This window comes from Canis lupus, chromosome 32 (genome assembly GCF_048164855.1).
Source record: "Canis lupus baileyi chromosome 32, mCanLup2.hap1, whole genome shotgun sequence".
Taxonomy (NCBI): Eukaryota; Metazoa; Chordata; class Mammalia; order Carnivora; family Canidae; genus Canis; species Canis lupus.
The window spans coordinates 11,682,815-11,703,245 of NC_132869.1; the positions used below are offsets into that span (position 1 = coordinate 11,682,815).

The 20,431-nt window shown below is 40.8% G+C and overlaps 2 protein-coding genes and 1 pseudogene across 28 annotated transcripts in view; 2 read left to right on the forward strand and 1 right to left on the reverse strand.

Annotated features, from left to right (window-relative positions):
* The window catches only part of EXD1 (exonuclease 3'-5' domain containing 1), a 36,664-nt gene extending 19,777 nt beyond the window's left edge, over positions 1–16,887 (reverse strand). Inside the window, exons 1-9 of one of the 21 annotated variants that reach the window (XM_072808397.1) lie at positions 16,418–16,659; positions 15,906–16,066; positions 15,305–15,401; positions 7,965–8,033; positions 6,909–7,074; positions 6,680–6,809; positions 5,109–5,166; positions 4,680–4,801; positions 603–661 (exon numbers count right to left, since the gene is read on the reverse strand). In XM_072808397.1, coding sequence (XP_072664498.1) covers positions 603–661; positions 4,680–4,801; positions 5,109–5,166; positions 6,680–6,740 — 300 coding nt within the window. In that variant the 5' untranslated portion in view covers positions 6,741–6,809; positions 6,909–7,074; positions 7,965–8,033; ... (1 more) ...; positions 15,906–16,066; positions 16,418–16,659. Of the gene's footprint in view, positions 1–602; positions 662–4,679; positions 4,807–5,108; positions 6,609–6,641; positions 6,660–6,679; positions 6,822–6,908; positions 7,075–7,964; positions 8,034–15,304; positions 15,491–15,905; positions 16,388–16,417 lie in introns of those variants that run through there. The other 20 variants (XM_072808398.1, XM_072808403.1, XM_072808391.1 and 17 more) reach the window with 20 other exon arrangements.
* LOC140623377 (U4 spliceosomal RNA) lies at positions 5,597–5,665 on the forward strand (annotated as a pseudogene).
* Positions 16,742–20,431, forward strand: part of CHP1 (calcineurin like EF-hand protein 1) — a 63,915-nt gene continuing 60,225 nt past the window's right edge. For 6 of the 7 annotated variants that reach the window (XM_072808431.1, XM_072808435.1, XM_072808433.1 and 3 more), the window contains exon 1: positions 17,005–17,397. In XM_072808431.1, the coding sequence (XP_072664532.1) occupies positions 17,331–17,397 (67 nt within the window). In that variant the 5' untranslated portion in view covers positions 17,005–17,330. Of the gene's footprint in view, positions 16,928–17,004; positions 17,398–20,431 lie in introns of those variants that run through there. The other variant, XM_072808432.1, reaches the window with a different exon arrangement.

Here is a 20,431-nt window from a genome sequence, read left to right on the forward strand (position 1 = left end):
TGTCTCAATAGGACACAAGTTTTAAAAATTGGGAATAAATACTTCATAAGAGAGTACATCATATTATCAACAAAAGTATGAAAAGACATTCAGTGTCATTAGTCATGTCTGCCTCTCTCTGTATGTCTCTCATGAACAAATAAAATCTTTTTAAAAATTAAAAATACAAAACAAAAAAAAACAAAACAAAAAAACAAAAAAAAAAAACAAAAAAAAATAAAAATTAAAATTAAAAATAAAAGTAAACTCTTTAGGGTGCCTAGCTGGCTCAATCAGAAAAGCATGCAACTCTTGATCTCGGGGTTGTGGGCTCAATCCCCACCCTGGGTGTAGTGATTACTTAAATAAATAAATAAATAAATAAATAAATAAATAAATCTTGAAAAAGAAATGAATGTAAACTCCTTGATAGTTAACTTTGTCTTTACTATTACTTTATTCCAGACCTCAGAATAATGCCTGACCTTTAGCAGGCACTCAGATATTTTGTTGAATTTATTAGGGAAAACATCAATGATCTCATAATAAGAGAAAAATTCATGAGACAGAAACATGATACCCATATGCAGACAACACTCAGAATGATTAAGGGCAATACTTACTGCAGCACCAAACTTCTGCTGGAACTGATCAATGACTGTGTATGTCACCTCCTCTTCCTCTGCAGAAGAATGATGGTAATAGATATATTTGTCTTCTTTGGCCTCTCATTCACTTTAGCCATCCTCATAAACACCTCCTGTATTGTAACTCAAAGGTCTAATGTTATTCATTATCACCTGCATTATCTCAACGCACAGTGAACACTCTAGCATCCTGTTTCCCAAATGAGAATAAACAAAAGCCTCACCAGTGAAAACCTTATGAATACAACTATTTAATCATTTCCTGTGAACATCCAGTAATGTTTCCCTCCTCGTAGATTTACATCTTAAATATTTTAAGACATGTACTTTTTAAAAAGATGTTCGTAATAAAAAATAATGGTTTAAAATAAAATTAGGCCTGGAGATGGGCCATAATCCACACGTCTGGAATTCTCTGGGTCCTTAATTATGTTTTAAAATCGTTTATTTAGGGATGCCTCAGTGGCTCAGAGATTGGGCGTCTACGCCTTTGGCTTGGGTCATGATCCTGGGGTCCTGGGATCAAGTCACGAATCGGGCTCCCCTCAAGGAGCCTGCTTCTCCCTCTGCCATGAATAAATAAATGTGTCTCTCATGAATAAATAAATAAAATCTTTTTAAAAATAAGTAAAAATAAAATCATTTATTTAAAAGGTTAGAGGTATAGCATAACATTTTTTCATCTCCAACCTCTAAAACTTTGGAGTGGCAAAAGACTGTCTGCACACCTCTTTTTCTCTATCCACACTCTCTCTCTTGGTGATTTCATCTAGTCTCAAGGCTGTAAATATCATTTATCAGCTAACTTTTGCATTTCTATCTCCATCTCAGACCTTTCTCCTACTCTCTAGTCTGACATTCAAACTTAGGTGGACCTAAACTCTTAATCATCTTCCCAAAACCTATTCTGTCCAGAACTGTTCCCATGTCAGCTGAATAGCAATCCATACTTCAGGCTACTCAGACTGAAGCCCCTGAAGTCACCCTTGATTCTCCTCTTTCACTCAAAACCACATTAATATACCAGTACACTGTGTTGGCTACACCTCAACATACATCCAGAATCCCACCACTTTTTACCAACATATGGCTACCACGAGAGTCCAAGCCACCATATCAACTTGCCTTAAAATTATTTCAATAGTCTAACAAGCATTCATGCTTTTACCTTCGTCCTCCTCTCAATATCCATATAATATCTAGAGTAACTTTGTTAAAACAGAAGTCAGATCATGTTGTTCTTCTGCTCAAAACTATCCAATAGGAAGTAGAAGTATTGTTTTTTAAGATTTTATTTATTTATTCATGAGAGACAGAGAGAGAGAGAGAGAGAGAGAGGCAGAGACATAGGCAGAGGGAGAAGCAGGCTCCATGCAGGGAGCCTGATGTGGGACTCAATCCCGGGTCTCCAGGATCACACCCTGGGGCGAAGGCAGCACTAAACAGCTGAGCCACCTGGGCTGCCTGGAAGTAGAAGTATTTTTAAAAATGCTATTTATAATAGCATAAAATATGAAATAGGGATAAACACAGCAAAAGATTTATAAGACTTATATGCCAAGAACTACAAAATGCTGTTGAGAAATTTAAGATCTCATGGAGGGATATATTGGGTTGGGATATTCAATATAGTTAAGAGACCAATATTCCCTAAATTGATCTATCAATTCATTGTGATTCCAGTAAAAACTCCAGTGGGGGTTTTTTTTTTTATAGACATTGGCATTCTGATTCTAAAATTCATAGGGGAATGCAAAGAGCACAGAATAGCCAAAAAACTCTGAAAAAGAACAAAGTTGGAGAACTAACATTACCAGATTTAAGCTCTATCATCAAACAACAGTAAACAAAACAGTCTAAAAAAACGAACAAAACCCAGTAAACAGTCTAGGGTTGGTGTAAAAAGATCACTATAACAGAGTATAGTGTCCAGAAATGAACCTACACATACATGGACAACTAATTTTTGACAAAGGTGCAAAAGTAATTGAATGGAGAAAATACAGTCAACAAAGGATGCTGGAACAATTGGCTATCCATATGCAAAAAGAAAGAAGGACAGACAGAGACACATACTTGGGGGCACCTGGGTGGCCCAGTCAGTTAAGTGGTTAAGCGTCTGCCTTTGGCTCAGGTCATGATCTCAGGGTCCTGGGATGGAGCCACAAGTTGGGTTCACTGCTCAGTGGGGAGTCTGCTTCTCTCTCTACTTCTCCCCACTGCTTGTGCTCTCTTTCTCTCAAATAAAAAAAGAAAATCTTAAAAATATATATATGTAAAGAAATTTGTTGATCTATACTTCACATCATGTATAAAAATGAACTAAAAATGGATTCCAGGCCTGAAGGTAGGCTAAAACCATGAAGCCTCTAGAAGAAAACATAGGAGAAAATCTTTGTGACTGAGTCAGGAAAAAAATTTGTAGATAGGATATCAAAAGCACAATTCATAAAAGAAAAAAAGTGGATAAACTGCACTTTTTCAAAATTAAAAATGTCTGCTCTTTGAGAGATAATTTAGAATAAAAAGACAAACCAAAAAAAAATTTAAAAAAGACAAATTGCAGACTTGAAGAAATATTTGTAAAGCATGTATGTGAGAAAAGATTTATGTCCAGGATATATAAAGAACTCTCAACACTGAATAATAACAGTCCAACAAGAAGATGCACAAAAGATATAAACAGACAATTCACCAAAGATATTCAGCTAGTAAATAAGAAAAGATCTTTAATATACTTAGTCATTAGAGAAATGATAAAACCAAAAATCTTCCAATGGTTTCTCTTCTGACTTCAGAGTAGAAGCTTGAGTCCCTACAATGATCTACAATGTTCTCCATGAAATGCCTGTCCCACTTCATCTCCAATTGCTTCTCTCCTTGCTCCAGCTACACCAATCACTCTGATCTCGCTGTTCCTTCAAGATCCTAACATGTTCCTATCTCAGGGCCTTTATATTCCTTCTTTTTTCTGCCTAAAAAACATTTCCGGGATCCCTGGGTGGCTCGGCGGTTTAGCACCTGCCTTTGGCCCAGGACGTGATCCTGGAGTCCCCGGATAGAGTCCCACATTGGGCTCACTCTGTGGAGCCTGCTTCTCCCTCTGCCTGTGTCTCTGCCTCTCTCTCTCTTTCTCCCTCTGCCTGTGTCTCTGCCCCTCTCTCTCTCTCCATCTCTCATGAATAAATAAATAAATAAAATCTTTAAAAAAAATTTCCTGGGGCATCTGGGTGCCTTAGTTGGTTAAGCATTTGCCTTCGGCTTGGGTCATGATCCAAAGGTCCTGGGATTGAGTCCTGCATGAGGAACCTTGCTCAGTGGGAAGCCTGCTTCTCCTTCTCCCTCTGCCTGCTGTGCTCCTCTCTGTCAAATAAATAAATCTTGAAAAAAAAAAAAAAAAAAGCAACCACAAACATTTCTCAGATATCCATACAACTCAATCCCTTATTTCCTTCAGGCCTTTGCTCAAATGTTCTCATTTTTGTGAGGTCTATCCTTAACACCCTAAAATTATAAAACCACTCTTTTCACACGCTTCTTTTTTCTCCTTAGCATTTGGCAGTAACATACTGTATGTTATACTCCTTTTCTTATTTAGTGTCTGTTTCTTGCACCAGAGCTCAATGAGGGCAGGGCAGAGATACCACACTTTGGTATCCTCAATGTCTGGCATGTAGTTTACCCTTGTATCCTCAATTATCAAATAAATAAATGGGGGATCCTCGGGTGGCTCAGCGGTTTAGCGCCTGCCTTTGGCCCAGGGTGTGATCCTGGAGACCTGGGATCGAGTCCCACGTCAGGCTCCTGGCATGGAGCCTGCTTCTCCCTCTGCCTGTGTCTCTGCCTCTCTCTCTATCATAAATAAATAAATCTTTAAAAAAATAAAATAAAATAAAAATAAATAAATCACAATATTTTGTCTTAATTCAGAGCCTAGAAACAATGGCCTAGCTGAGGATTCCATATAGAACCTTAAGTTGGAGTTATGCCAACTCTCAAGGGTTCTGTACCACAATAAAAAGAACTCAGACAATTCAGAGCCCCAGTACTTACCTGATGGGCTGTATTTGAGGTCATTCCGCAGGGTGGTGGCTGGTGCCTCAGAGCCAAGAGAAAGAGGCTCACATATGTTTAGGTCTTCATCTTTATCCATCCTGGTTCTTTCTGTATTTACACTATGCTTACAAAAAAACAACACTCTGATGAACTTGTTCTTTGTTGTTGATGTGTACACAGATTTTGCCATATATCAATGGTAAGGAATCTGGACCTCCATTTCATAGAGGACTCACTCATCCACTGTTTTTACATTGATTTGAAGATACCATCTAAAGATGGAAGAAAACATCCACCTATTTCTTCTCATTTCTATTACCTCAGGCCATTTGAGGAATTACATAGCTAATGAATTAGTGTTAAGTCTTTCTACCCTAATGTGTACATTTGGGTAAAATCATAATTAAGAAAATTATTTCACTATACCTGACAGAAGATGTCTTTTCTCTCATTGCACCTTGTTCCACTTCATCCAGTAGTTCCACTGTAAAACAACCAAATGGCTTCCAACAGAGTTTCCAATCTGAAAGCAATTAACCACTTCCCTGTCTCCTTATACTCGCAGTCTGATGACTAGGTACCACAAGTAATAATTGGAAATGAAATGTTAGCCCACAGAGGCCTTCATTGGCCAGGAATAAATAGAGCAGAGGAGCCTATCCAAAGTCCTGAAGACATCTAATACTATATTCCTACCTAGCCTCTTTGGTCATTCAGCAGGATAAGAAAGCTCTTAACAGGGCACCTTTGTCATCATGCAGATTTGTTCAAGAGATATATTTTCTTTCCTATTCGTTCCCACTATAATGCATCTTCCCTCCCACTGTGTAGTGTTTGGGGATTTTCTCTCAGACCATTCACAAATCTGTCCCTTTCACTCTCACAGGCTGGTGTACTAACAATTCAGTGACATGAATTTTGTACAGTGGCAGTGTCGTAGCCAATGAGATTTATCTGAGGCGTGATTATTGCTAATTGAAACAGTTCAGTGACATGAAAGGCAATTAAAGCTAGACTAGAAATCACAAAAGAAATATGAAATATTCCACAGATTCTGAAAAATTTTATTTTTAACCTAACAGTGCAGGGAATGTAGGATAATATTGTATACCATTGATTCTAAGGTGCACATTTTAAACAGCTCCAAAATCAGATATGATTTACAGTTAAGTACATGACAATTTAATTGGCAGCTACGTTTTCTTTCTTGAGATGCGAAAATAATGAACTTTATAATTAATGGCATTTTAAAGTCAGTTAAGTATACTTAGGTACTATTCAGAGAGGATCCACTCAGGGCCCACTATGTTTCAAATGTTTCTTTCCCCTGTGCTATCCGGGTGTTGTTGAGTCTGGGGCAGAGAAAGTGAAAGTCACTAAAAATACTGACTAGTCAATTATTTTTCATTTTATTTTTTAAATTTATTTTTATTTCAAGGTTTTATTTAAATTTCAGTTAGTATTATTCATTTTAATAATTTTTATTCAAAGTGCTTTTCAGGAAGAGGGGGAAAAAGTATCAATCTAGGGCTGACTGAACCACAGGGAAAAGAAGGAGAAGCCTGTTCTTTGAACTTAAAAATTATGAACAAAAGCCAAGTCTTGAGAAAGAATTTAGGAAGAGATGAAATCCATGTGTACAGTTCACAAAGCTGGTCAACAGGCTCTGCTTAAGTTAGGGAGATGGTAGTAGTGATGTGATTCCTTTTTTTTTTAAAGTAGTGATTCCTTTGCTTCTCTTTACAAACCCATTCACAGCCTACCTTTGTTCAGTCCAGAGCTCTGATGCAGTGCAGAGGCTAACAGTTAAAATACAGTAAGAATTCAACTATGGGGCACCTGGCTAGCTTAGCTGGTAGAGCATGCAACTCTTGATCTTGGGGTTTCAAGTTCAAGCCCTATGTTATGTATAGAGATCACTTAAAAATAAATTCTTAAAAAAAAAAAAAAGAATCCTACTACTGGGCAGCCCGGGTGGCTCAACGGTTTAGCGCCACCTTCAGCCCACGGCGTGATCCTGGAGACCCGGAATCGAGTCCCATGTCGGGCTCCCTGCATGGAGCCTGCTTCTCCCTCTGCCAGTGTCTCTGCCTTTCTCTCTCTGTGTCTCTCATGAATAAATAAAACCTTAAAAAAAAAAAAAAAAAAGAATCCTACTACTACTACCACCCTCAGAGCCATTATAAAAAGGTGTTCAAGGGATAGAGAGTGTTTATAGTAGCATACTCAGTCAGAAAGGAACGGTAGGTGGCTAGAACTGTGTGTCTTGAAGTAGGTCTGGATGGACAGTCATTATTTTGGTGAATTTTCATTTCTCTCTTAATTCTACTTATCTCATAAAACAAAGTAATCTTTCAAGCAGCAGTAGTCTCTGGTCTACAGGAGTCCTTTCCTGTAGGTAAGAAATGAATAGGTCTTTAAGGTCCCAGATCTCTTGTTCTCCTCACTCCTCCATCCCAGACTGATCTTTACTCCTTCTTGGAGGGCTTTCTGCTTTTGAATTCTTGAAAATAAGAACAGTTCTTGCTTCCCTTTTCTTTTATCCTAATTGGCTTATCTGCAGCAACTGACCAGAAGAGCTTCCATATTTACTCCTTTTGGCAAACAGACCTACTCTTGCTAAATGGCTTTTGCTGGCAGAAATAAAGAACAGGGCTATGTCTTGCAATTCCAAAATCCAAAACTCTCTGAAAACTAAAAATTGTCTGTAACTCTTTTGGCAGCAAAACCTAACTGACATACTATTTATGGTCCTAGTTTATTCCATTTAGAATGATTATCTGCACATTTCCCTGTAGAAATGTTTTATTACAGAGTGCTTCCCAAACCTGCTTGAGATGTTACATAATATAAAGAGTATATAGTGTTGTTTTCCAAAAATCCAGGTTTCTGAATTCTGAAACATTTGGACTCCAGGGTTTTATATAAGGGGCTGTGAATATACTTTGACTCTGTAGTGTTAAATTCAATTGCTGAGCAAGACAATTCCTTTCTGTTCAGATTCTTAACTGCCCACTGGTTGAGTGTCTAGTAACGGGCACCAGCAGTTCTCACATTGTAAACCCTAGATGATTAAAACTCTTTATGACATTCTGCTCATATTACACACCAAAAAAATTAAGATAAAGGTCAATTCGCCAATACCCACTGTAAGAGTTCATCAATGCAATATTAAAGGCAATACAGCATCTCAGTTTTTCAAAAACTGGAATGAAGCAGAGCAGTGGGTTTACTACTACTACAAATCCCAATATCCATAGTCAGGAAACATGCAGCTCTCACCGTTCACAATCTCGTACCCAAAAAACATCTTTACTCCTGGAACGCTCCGACCAGTCTCTACATTCTTCACTGTTATAGAAAATGATTCATTTAGTTAGTAAAAATCATAAGAAAATAATGCCTCTCAAAAATGCCATATCTAGGGGCACCACGGTGGCACAGTTGGCTTAGTGTCTGACTCTTGATTTTGGCTCAGGTCAGGTTATCGGGGTCCTGGGACTGAGCCCTGCATTGGTCTCTGCACTCAGTGCACAGTCTGTTTGAGGATTCTCTCCCTTCCCCTCTTCCTTTGTCCCTCCATCCACTCATTCTCTCTAAAATAAATAAATACATCTTTTTTAAAAAGTGTCATACCTGAGTTTTACAAAAATCTCCAAATTATTTTCCCCAAGAAATGAAGAGTTAATAATAGGCTACAAAGCTATAGCCTTGAAACAAGTAGGACAGAGAATAGAGGGAACCTTAGAATGGTCCAAGAACGTAAAGGGCAGCAGCAGGATGGTGAACTTAAATTCTTCCGAGAACATCTTGGGGACATTTTGGTGGCTCAGTTGATTAAGCGTCTGACTTCAGCTCAGGTCAGGATCTCAGGACCCAACCGAGTTGGGTTCCCTGCTCAGCAGAGAGCCTACTTCTCGCTCTGCCCCTCTCCACTGCCATGTTCTCACTCGCTTGCTCTCTCTTAAAAGAATAAGTAAAAAATATAAAAAAAAAAAGAATATTCTAAGGCCTTGATGCTAAGAACTATTTATTATATTTTTTAAAGATTTTCAATTTATTTATTAGAGTGAGAGACAGACAGACAGACACAGGCAGAAGGAGAAGCAGGCTCCATGCTGGGAGCCTGACAAGGGACTCCCGGGTCTCCAGGATCACACCCTGCGCTGAAGGCGGTGCTAAACGGCTAAGCCACCGGAGCTGCCCTATTTATTATATTTCTATTGATTTTTACCACACCTAATTTCAGATAAAATTTTAAGGCAGCTGACTACTTCTAGAGTCCATACCCTGTTTCATGCCATGCTACTTGCTAGAAAATATGGTCAAGGACAATAATCTAACTCCTGGCCCAAATATAGGGCTACTACTGTGAGCATGTAAGAGTTACAAGAAGTTTAAATGTCATAACTACAGTATGGTATCATTTCTCTAGATTTAAGTGCTCCCAGTGGCTGTATATTTCTATATTGTGCAGCAATCCAAAATAATAGTTTCACCCTCACTATTCCACTGAAAGTCTTTTTACTGAGGTTAAAAATCACAACTATTTTTCAAATCCAAAAAAAAAAAAAAAGAGTTTCTAAGTCTTATCACCCTTGGCTCCCATGTATCTTTTGGCAAATACTGTTCTCTCCCTTTCTTTTTTGGCATATCGGACACACTTCAAATTTAGTTCTTTTCCTACTAATTTCCTAGAGCTACCATACTGAGCACCAACTCAGAGCTGGCACCATGCTAATTATTTGCCCACATTTAATTCTCCAGTAGTATAACGAGAGAGGCATTTCATTATCTCTGATAGGGAGGAATCTGAGACTCAGAAAGGTTGAATAAGTTGCTCAAGTTCACATTGCTAATAAAAGACAGAGTTAGGATTCAAACCCAGGCCTCACGTGTTTTAATACACAACTCTGAACCAATGTCATATTGTCTCTTTTATTTGCTCTTTCCTGTCTCTTCAACTGCCTCCACCACCTCTGACATCCTGATTTCCTATATGTGTATATACATATATTTAAATATAAATAATCCCTACTTATATTAAAGAAATCTCTACCTAACATGGAGCTCAAACTCACAATCCTGAAATCAAGAGTCACATGCTCTTTGGACTGAGCCAGCCAGGTGCCCTGAACATCCAGTTTCTACAGCACAGATTATTTCTCAGAGCTCCACTCACATTTCCAACTAACAGCAGACCTGCTGTAAGATCTCAAACTGAAATCATTATCTTCTCCCAGTAACCAACAAATTTCCTCTTTACATTTTTTTTTAATTAAAAAAAAAATTTTTTTTTTTAAATTTTCATTTATTTATGATAGTCACAGAGAGAGAGAGAGAGAGAGAGAGAGGCAGAGACACAGGCAGAGGGAGAAGCAGGCTCCATGCACCGGAAGCCTGATGTGGGATTCGATCCCGGGTCTCCAGGATCGCGCCCTGGGCCAAAGGCAGGTGCCAAACCACTGCGCCACCCAGGGATCCCTCCTCTTTACATTTCTATCAATTAATAACCGTACTATATACCTAATCTTCTGAGTCAGAAATGTAGTAGTCATTTTCCATTGATATTTATTTATTTGAGAGAGACAGTGCACATACGGGGCTAGGGAGGTGCAGAGGGAGAGAGAGAATCTTAAGCAGGCTCTACCCTCAGTGTAGAACACACATGGGGCTCCATCTCATGACCCGAGTCAAAGTCAAGTCAGATGCTTACCTGACTGAGCCACCCAGGAACCCTTCCATTGCTCTTTAATTATCTAATTTTTAAAATAAATTTATTTTTTATTGGTGTTCAATTTGCCAAGATATAGAATAACACCCAGTGCTCATCCCAAGTGCCCCCCTCAGTGCCTGTCACCCAGTCATCCCCACCCCCGCCCATCTCCCCTTCCACCACCCCTACCTAGTTCGTTTCCCAGAGGTAGGAGTCTCTCATGTTCTGTCTCCCTTTCTGATATTTCCCACTCATTTTTTCTTTCCCCTTTATTCCCTTTCACTATTTTTATATTCCCCAAATGAATGAGACCATATGTTTGTCCTTCTCTGATTGACTTATTTCTCTCAGCATATTGATTACCAGTTACTTATCCCATCTCTTATGTATTTCTAAAATTTGAAAAAATAATAAATAAAATCTGTCTTCTCTTTTCCATTCCTTGCTGAGCCTTAGCTCTGACCCCCATCATGTTTCCTTTTTTTAAGATTTTATTTATTCATAGAGACAGAGAGACAGAGAGACAGAGAGAGAGAGAGGCCGAGAGAGAAGCAGGCTCCATGCAGGGAGCCCAACGCGAGACTCAATCCCGGTTCTCCAGGATCATGTCCTGGGCTGCAGGCGGCACTAAACCACTGCACCACCGGGGCTGCCCTCATATTTCCTTTATTGGATCTGTTGATTGTCAAGATCTGTCTATGTTCTTTCCCTCTAGTTTCTCTCTACTAGAGTCCTTCCTTCACATAGCTGTCATAGTGAAAATACTCCCTGCTTTGTTCAAATAGTACATAAAATTAGTAAACAAGTGTAAAGAAATATGTTCAACTTCCTTAGGAATATTTTCTTAACATGCCAAGATGAAACACCACTTTCTACCTATAAAACTAGCAAAAACTTAGGAAATATAAACATCACCATTTTTTTAAAAATCCAATCTTAGATTATTTACTGTATTTCACTCATACATTACTAGTAGTAAAGTAAAAAGACACAATCCTTTTGAAAAACTATTTGGAAATATGCGTCAAAATATTTAAAGTAGGGGCACCTGGGTGGCTCAGTCGGTTGGGAGTCTTCCTCTGGCTTGGGTCGTAATCCCAGGGTCCTGGGATCATGTCCTGTGTCAGGCTCCTCTCTCAGGAGGGAGTCTGCTTGTCCCTCTCCTCTGCCCTTCTGCCTGCTTGCTATCTCTTTCTTACTTTTTTTTTTTAATTTTTTTTTTAAACTTTTATTTATGATAGGCACACAGTGAGAGAGAGAGAGGCAGAGACACAGGCAGAGGGAGAAGCAGGCTCCATGCACCGGGAGCCTGACGTGGGATTCGATCCCAGATATCCAGGACCGCGCCCTGGGCCAAAGGCAGGCGCCAAACCGTTGCGCCACCCAGGGATCCCTCTTACTCTCTTTCAAAAAAATTAAATAAAATCTTGAAAAAATATATTTAAAGTATCTGTAATTTTTACCTAATAATTTCAGTTATAGGAACTACTATGAAAACAATTACAAATTATAAGTATTATATTGTATTTTATATTTTGTAGAAATGTATAATTACATAATAGACAAAAATTTTATTTTATAATTATAAAATATAATAAATGTTTTTATTTTAAGATTTTATTCATTCATTTGAGAGAGAGAAAGAGCATGAGCATAGGAAGGGGCAGAGGGAGAGGGAGAGGCAGACTCCTCACTGAGCAGGGAGCCCAATGTAGGACTCCATCCCAGGACTTTGGGATCATGACCTGAGCTGAAGGCAGACATTTAACTGACTGAGCCCCAAGAGACCCCTATAATAAATATTTTTATTTACTTATTATTATTATTTTTAATATTTTTAAGTCTTTAAAGCTTTTTGCTTTAAAATGTTTAGCTAATAGGGGTCCCTGGGTGGCTCAGTCAGTTAAATGTCCTTCTCTTGACGTCAGCTCAGGTCATGATTTTAGGGTCCTGAGATAGAGCCCCATCTCAGCTGTGCACTGAGTATGGAACCTGCTTAAGATACTCTCTCTCCCTCTTCCCTCCTGCTCGCATGCACACTCTCTCTAAAAAAAGAAAAAAAAGGGATGCCTGGGTGGCTCAGAGGTTGAGCATCTGCCTTCAGCCCAGGGCATGATCTTGGAGTCCTGGGATCGAGTCCCACATCAGGCTCCCTGCATGGAGCCTGCTTCTCCCTCTGCCTGTGTCTCTGCCTCTCTCTCTCTCTGTCTTTCATGAATAAATAAAATCTTTAAAAAAAGAAAAAAAGAAAAAAGAAAAAAATTTAAATAAAAGTTTAGCCATTAGGGACACCTGCGTGGCTCAGTGGTTGAAGTGTCTGCCTTCGGCTCAGGGCATGATCCTGGAGTCCCGGGATCTAGTTCCACATCGGGCTCCCTGCATGGAGCCTGCTTCTCCCTCTGCCTGTCTTTGCCTCCCTCTGTGCGTCTCTCATGAATGGATAAATATTTTTTAAAAATATTTCATTTAGACTGAATGCTTTGTTGAACAAGCATGTAGCATATCTTTTTTTTTTTAATTTTTATTTATTTATGATAGTTACAGAGAGAAAGAGAGGCAGAGACACAGGCAGAGGGAGAAGCAGGCTCCATGCACCGGGAGCCTGATGTGGGATTCGATCCTGGGTCTCCAGGATCGCGCCCTGGGCCAAAGGCAGGCGCCAAACCGCTGTGCCACTCAGGGATCCCGCATGTAGCATATCTTAATTGTTGTCAACTCAATGCCATTCTTTCAGGCTGGCAACGAGCGTAATCTCTCCACAGACAGTGGTGGCTTCCTGGATCTCCAGGGCATCTCTTGAAGAGGACGGTCTCATCTGGGAGAACACCTCCCTACCCCTTTTCCTCCCATATGTAACTTCTACCAGCCATCACATGATCTTGAGGTTTGCATGTAGACAGTAGAGCAGAAAGATGAAGAATCTTGGATCTCTGCCAACTCTGGGAAGCCCCACAGAAGCCTTGGGAGGGCTGCCTTCCTTTATATAAGAGAATAAACTCCTGCTTCGTTTAAGCTGTTTGACATAGGTTTCCAGCAGCTGAACAGGGTTCCTAACAAACATAGCATTAAAAATTTCAGGCAACAAGCTCAAAAACTTAGAAGCCTCCCACTTAAAAATCCTTCAAATTGTGGGGCGTCTTGCTGGCTCGGTCAGTAGAGCAAGCAACTCGATCACACAGTCATGAGTTCAGGCTAGAGCCTATTAAAAAATAAAAATCCTTCAAACTGTTCCTCATGGCTTTCAGAAGCATCCAAATACTATATGTTAAGGCCTTCCGATCAGTCCCATACCTCCTTCTCCAGCCTTAAGTCTCACTATATCCCCATACAGAAATTTACTTACATTTTCTGAATGAACCAAGTTTTCATATCTCTACATATTTTGTACATGCTGCTACGTCTGTGAAAAACTATGGTTCTCAAGGTGTGGTTCTCCAGCTGAGCATCAGCAGCACCAGGAAACTTGTTAGAAATGTAGATTCTTGGGCCCCACCCCAGACCTTAAGAATCAGAAACTCGGGCAGCCCCGGTGGCGCAGCAGTTTAGCGCTGCCTGCAGCCCAGGGTGTGATCCTGGAGACCCGGGATCGAGTCCCACGTCAGGCTCTCTGCATGGAGCCTGCTTCTCCCTCTGCCTGTGTCTCTGCCTCTCTCTGTGTCTCTATGAATAAATAAAATCTTAAAAAAAAAAAAAAAAAGAATCAGAAACTCCTGGAGGGTGGCCCAGTATTCTGTGATTTTAACAAGTCCCCCAGGTGATTCTCATATACAGATAAAGTTTAAGAACCACTGGCTTAAAATACCTTCCCTCTTTTTCCCACCCAGTTAAATCTTACCCCTGTATGGGATACATTCCCCACTAGCCTAACCGTACCACTCCCAGAACTAAATTAACTGAATCGTTGTGTTTCCATAGCATCTTGTGCATCTCTATATTAGAAAGGATATTACACTGCATTATACATCTCTACTTCCTCATCTGTTTCCTTACTAGACTAAGTTTTTTAAGGACAAGGACTATGTTATTCTTATCTATATCCCTGGTATCTATCACAGTGCCTGTGATACAAAACTACCAATAAATGATTACCGAATGAATTAATATTGTAAAAATTTGGTATAGTCCCACACTGGTTCACAAAGGTCTATTTTAACTTATAACAGTAACACCAATCTCTCAAATGCCATTTATACATGTTTCAATTGTGAACTTAAAACTTAATGCCAGGTAAACAACTACCCTAGCCGGGTCAATATTCTAGCTGAATAAAAATTGTATATTGGAGCTTAAAAGTGAGTACATGTAGGAAGTAGGAGAGTGGTACACCCAGGGGTGCATGGAAACTCTGAGCCCCCACAGACTTTGCCCTATGCATCTCTTCCACTTGGCTGTTCCTGTGTAGCATCCCTTACCATGAACAGAACTGAAGCTGGTAGGTGTAACTATGAGGATAATACATGATTAGAGGTGGTAAAACCTACAAGACACCTGGTTCCTCCTGGCATCTATGAGCCACTGCACTATTCCTCAGCAGCCAATCTCTGGACTTCCTTTTGCATGACAAAAATTAATCCCTTACTGTCTGAATTTGTCTGTTGAAGCCAAAATTCTCTCTAGTAGAGTGGTTATTTTTAACTTCAAGATGCATATGGTAAGAAAAGTACCCAATGAAAAAGAATCCATACATTGAAAATTTCCACTGTCATGATAATAAAAGTATGTGAGGACAAGCCCACAGATGCAACCATTTTTTCTGTTAGGGGAAAATAAACATTCTATTCTTCCTCCTACCTTTTCCCTGAAATAGGAATGCCTCCCTACCACTTGCTAATGAAGCCCCAGAGCCATCATCCAAATTTAACTATTAATTTCTTAAAAGGGAGAAGATAATAACAAGTAAAGAGACCTTTCTTCAGGACAACAATCCTGTTAGGGTCCACATGCTGGAGTACTCCCTCAAAGATGCCACAAACCAACGTGAGTTTCACCCTTCTCCACAAAATCTGATTGAGGAAATGGTAGTCACTGCTGGGATCCATGCTATTTGATTCCAAAAGCAGTCTTCAAATAATCTTCTTTAAGTAACCAAACACTTGAAAATAAAAGAGGTCTATGATTTAAACAATATTTTTGGGAAACGAGGCTATTTTCCCTTTCCCCATGCCTGGAAGGGACAAGAAAAAGAAAAATATGAGAAGAATTCAGTTTTGCTCATCTTTTTAGAACGATAAAGAGAAAAGGACCATTGCAAGCACCAATTCTGATTTACACATGGGAAACTGAAAGCCCATAAGACTTCAGGCACCCTATGTTTGGGTTGTCTTTAAAATGGGGTAATACAACCTTTCATTTAGAACAAGCAGGACATTTCAGAGGTTCTTAAATGGTCATACGTATATCTTAACACGAACCCAAATAAATAAAGGAAGGAAGGAAAGAAACTAAAATAATTTAAAAACTATCGTTGGCAAAATATCTGCCAATACATGCGGCCACAAGCTGCTCACCCAGAAATATCTGGGATCTAAGTTCTTCTGGCCTCTTCTACGTTAACAACATTTCCAGAGTTTGACACTGTTACCAACCAAAGCATAGGTGACTTAGAATTATCACAACGTGTGCACGAGCAATCTGGCTGCCAATTGAGCGCATCTGAAGGGAGAGGACACTAGATAGACAAGAAGAGCAGGTCAGTCATGAAAACAACTCAGTGAGACTAGAACCTTGGCCTTAGGCAAAGCTTAAGAGTAGTTGAGGGACTAAATTACAGTGGTCAGAATTTGGTTCTTCCGTATCTCAAATCGGTTATGCACAAAGCAACCCACGAAGGGTGGGGGAGGGGGAGGGGGAGGGGTGGAAAGGCACTACGAAGCCACAGGAAAACAACTTCACCGGAGAGGGTTAAATTAGTTAACGAATGGCTTAAACATTTTCAAGAAAACAAAAATATAAAAATAAAATGCAAAAGTCCTCATTTTTAGGGCAAAATAAGAAACTTCAAATAGACGGCGGGCCATACGCTAGGAATTGAATCTCGTCCACCGTTATTTTTTTTCCCCCGAAGGAAGTTGGGAAATCTTGTCTCAATTTCAGCCAAATGGGGACTTCCTCGAGCTTCAGTACTGCTGTTAAGGAAGAACTCTCGGGAGTTCGAAGCCGGCGTTGACGGTTATCAAACGACACAGCTGGGAAAAAACGAAGAAGTACACCCCCCCGAAAGCCCCCACGCAGACGCGGACGCCAGCAGGGCGGAACCCGAGGTCCCGGCTGTTCCCGGACGAGCCAATCGGCGCGCGGCCAGGACGCCGGCTCCCGAGCGCCCCCAGCGGCAGGAGGCGGGAGGACCTCCAGAGAAAAGGAGGAGGTGGAACTCCCAGCATGCAGTTCCCAAGAGACACACCCTAGAGTCGCCCCAAGAGACGTTTGGTCTATTTTTATAGTTTCTCTCTGCAATCCCTGCCACCTGGGGGTGGCGCTTCCAGGTTTAGAGTTCTGTGAGAAACGGGTTGGCTACTTTGTCGGCGAGCCGGTTAGTTCATTGTAAAACTGTGGGTCGAAGGCGTTGCCCTTTTAATTGCGGTCGCTAGAGCCAGAGTGGCATTGCCTTTTTAAGGCCGGTGACATCACGCTTCCGGGGGCGTGGCCCGTCCTTAGGAATACCCGGCCCTGCGCTGGGCTGATTCATTCGGGGGCTGGTGCTGGAAGCGTCGACGTCGGCTCCTGGGCCGGGCGCAGCCTCACTCCTTATTGGCTGGTTCTCGGGGACCGCCCTCTCCCCCTCTTGCCACCCCTGGGTTCCCTCCCGGGTCCGCAGTAGAAATACTGCCCTCTCGCTTCTTGACCCCTGGGCCTTTCTCCCTCCCTCTTCCCTCCCTCCCGCTGCCGTCGTTGCTTCAGGAGCCCCTGCTCCCTCAGGAGCTCCCGCTTCGGTGATGGGTTCTCGGGCTTCCACGTTACTGCGGGACGAAGAGCTCGAGGAGATCAAGAAGGAGACTGGCTGTGAGTTCGGGTAGGGGGTGGGAAAGCGGCCGGGCGCTTCTGGCTGGCCTCAGAACCGAGGGTGGCTGTCGTTGAGGTCCGGAGCTGAGGTGCCTGGAGGTTACCGGGTACTGATCAGCCTCCAGCCCAGGAGCTTCGTGGCCGAGGGCTGGAGGACCTCTTCTTACGGCTATTCGGAGCGGGGGGCTCAAAGGCTTCCCCTCTAAGGCAGGGGTCGCGATCACCCTTAGAGCACAGGCACCGCTCTTTTCTCTTCCCCCTGTTCATGAAAGTCCCCTAACTCCTTTCTTTTATCTTTCCTCGCACCAACCTCGAATTCAAGAGCTCCGGATGGATCCTATAGAAAACATAATATGTTCCTGTGACGTTTTGGGGCAAGCACTTAAAATCACTGTCAACTGTGGGAAATCACAAATAAATTCTTAATGCAACTGGAAAAATAAGTCTAGAAAGCAAGATCGTATAGTAAGGCTTTGGAAGACGTGACCTGGTGACAGGAGACTTTAAAGAATGAGGAGTCTGAGACTGTGAGATTTCTTTCATTCTGAACCTGTGGAGGAAAAAAAAAAAGCAGATACTGTGACTACCAGATTTTTGTTTGTTTCTTTTACTTACACTGAGGATGCTTGCTGTCCTAATTTCAGATATATTGATTTCTACTATGCTGGTGTACTTTATGCAGTCGCTATGGAAATTGGATGTGTTCCAAAATCTCAGTGCGAATTTGTACTAGGAACTGATTTTTTTATAGTCCAGTCTCTTCCTCATTAACCTGAACATAGGGGCAGCAGGGCTTTGGGAATTCAGAAGCTCTGTGTAACATCACCACACAATTTTGAATAATGCATACAGTATTTTCTCAGTAATCCATCATGACTCTTGTATTTTACTTGGGTTATGTAAGTGTCTGAGCTGTCGCTTCACGGTAACTTGTCTTTAATAATGAGATGACCGGTAAGTAACTCAGTGGCCCAAATGCAGGTAATGTTGAAGGGTCCTGGGGGAACTACAGAATTACACAGGCAGTGGTGACCTGAGAGAAATTGAATGCTGTCCTGTGCTTTCTGACAAATTCAACTTTCCAGAATCTTCAATTTGGAAGGGATGTTATCTAGCCCCCAACCTTGTGGGATTGGCTTACTGCTTTCAGCATCCCCCCCCCCCCCCCCAACACACACACATGGCAGGTAGCCTCTTCATAAATATCTTTAAGGATTATGAGCACACCACCTACTGGTTTCAGATGAATGACAAAAAGCAGTGAGCTGCTTATGATGTGTAATAGTTGTTTGGCCTCTTCACCTTATGGTCATTTGATGATTCATTGACTCCAAGAGGTAGAAGTATAGTCCGTTTGGATTCAGCAAGCATTTTATTAAATTTTGTGGCCATGACCTCTGGCCACACTTGTAAATTATAAGAGTTGCTTTAGGTCTAAAGTGACACCAGAGTTGAAGTATTCATACTTAAAATAAAAAGTCACAAAATGAGGAAGTGTAAGCCTTAGTGAAGATGGGAAAAACCTATTTTTGCGTCAAGATGAAGGGAGCACTAATCCCATTTGGGCTTATTTACATTTGACAAAATAGAAAAACCCTAGACTCTATAGGACTGGAGTTATTTTACTGTGTGGCTCTTACTCCTGGAAGAACTGTTTTCCTAGTTGCCAAAAAGTGAATCAAAGGAGAATCTGAGGGAGATTATCAGCCGCAACCAGTGCCAATGTACGTTGAGCCAGAAAGCCTAATAAAAAAAGTAGTTACTGAATTTTTGCATTGTCTATATTTAGTACTATGCTAGGTGCTCAAAGCAGATGGTGACAAGAGATGCCCACAAGAGTTAGGATTAGCATTACGATGTAAGGTAGCTGAAATTGTGTGCCACCCACTTTCAGAACTCAAGAAAGACTGAGTCTGTGGGCTGGTCTTGGAGAAGACAGAAATTGGACCCTGATACAAATTAATCTAGGACATTTTGGGTGACTTCCAGGAGCATTCTCCTCTAGCCTGCTACACAGTCATTCCTCTGCCCTGGGAGTTGAGCCATCAGTTTATCCAGTTGGTGTCCATGAGCAGAGTTGATTTTTTTTTTAATTTTTAAAATGTTTATTTATTTATGATAGTCACAGAGAGAAAGAGAGAGGCAGAGACATAGGCAGAGGGAGAAGCAGGCTCCATGCACCGGGAGCCCGATGTGGGATTCGATCCTGGGTCTCCAGGATCGCGCCCTGGGCCAAAGGCAGGCGCCAAACCGCTGCGCCACTCAGGGATCCCCAGAATTGATTTTTAAAACAGTAATTTTAACATGATCCAAAAGGCTTAGAAAACTAAAAACAAGATACCTGAGGGTGAGGTGGAGGAGTGGAATTTGTCCAGTTTTCATATGCTTCTGGTTTCGTTAAGAGTTTAGGGGACTATCAGAAACATTTCCAGTTAAAAACAAGTAATAAGACCTTTCACCACTCCCTTTGCCAGTAAGAGAATGTGGCATAATTGAGCAAAACCGACTTTATATTCAATATGAAAGCTTTGCATTGGAATTGATGATTATATTTAAACATCTTTTCCCGGCAGTCTTACGTTGATTAGAATTCATGCATGACTGGTTTAGCCGGTATTTGAAATGTAATCTCTTAAGTGTTTGGCAAACTCATTCTAGGTAAGAATTACCTGTAAGCCTCAGTTTCATCATCTATAAATGGGAATAATAGTACCTACTTTCCAGGATTCTTATGAGGATTAAATGAGAGAAATTATGTGAACTACTTAGAATAGTGCTTGATATTTAAGTACCAGGTGTCAGCTATTATTTTGAACCATAGATGATAATCATCTTATTGGGAAAATATTTGTATGTGCTAGTTATAAAACTGTCTAGGCCTATATAAGTGGAGAGGTTACAGCATTTATGCTTTTCCTATTTTCAGGGACCATTGGACTAGAAATAAGTCATTTTCCCAGCTCTAGAAATAAAACATTTAAAGGAATGGAAATCTTGATGTTGCTAACAGTTTAAAAAACATTATCTAGGGGGA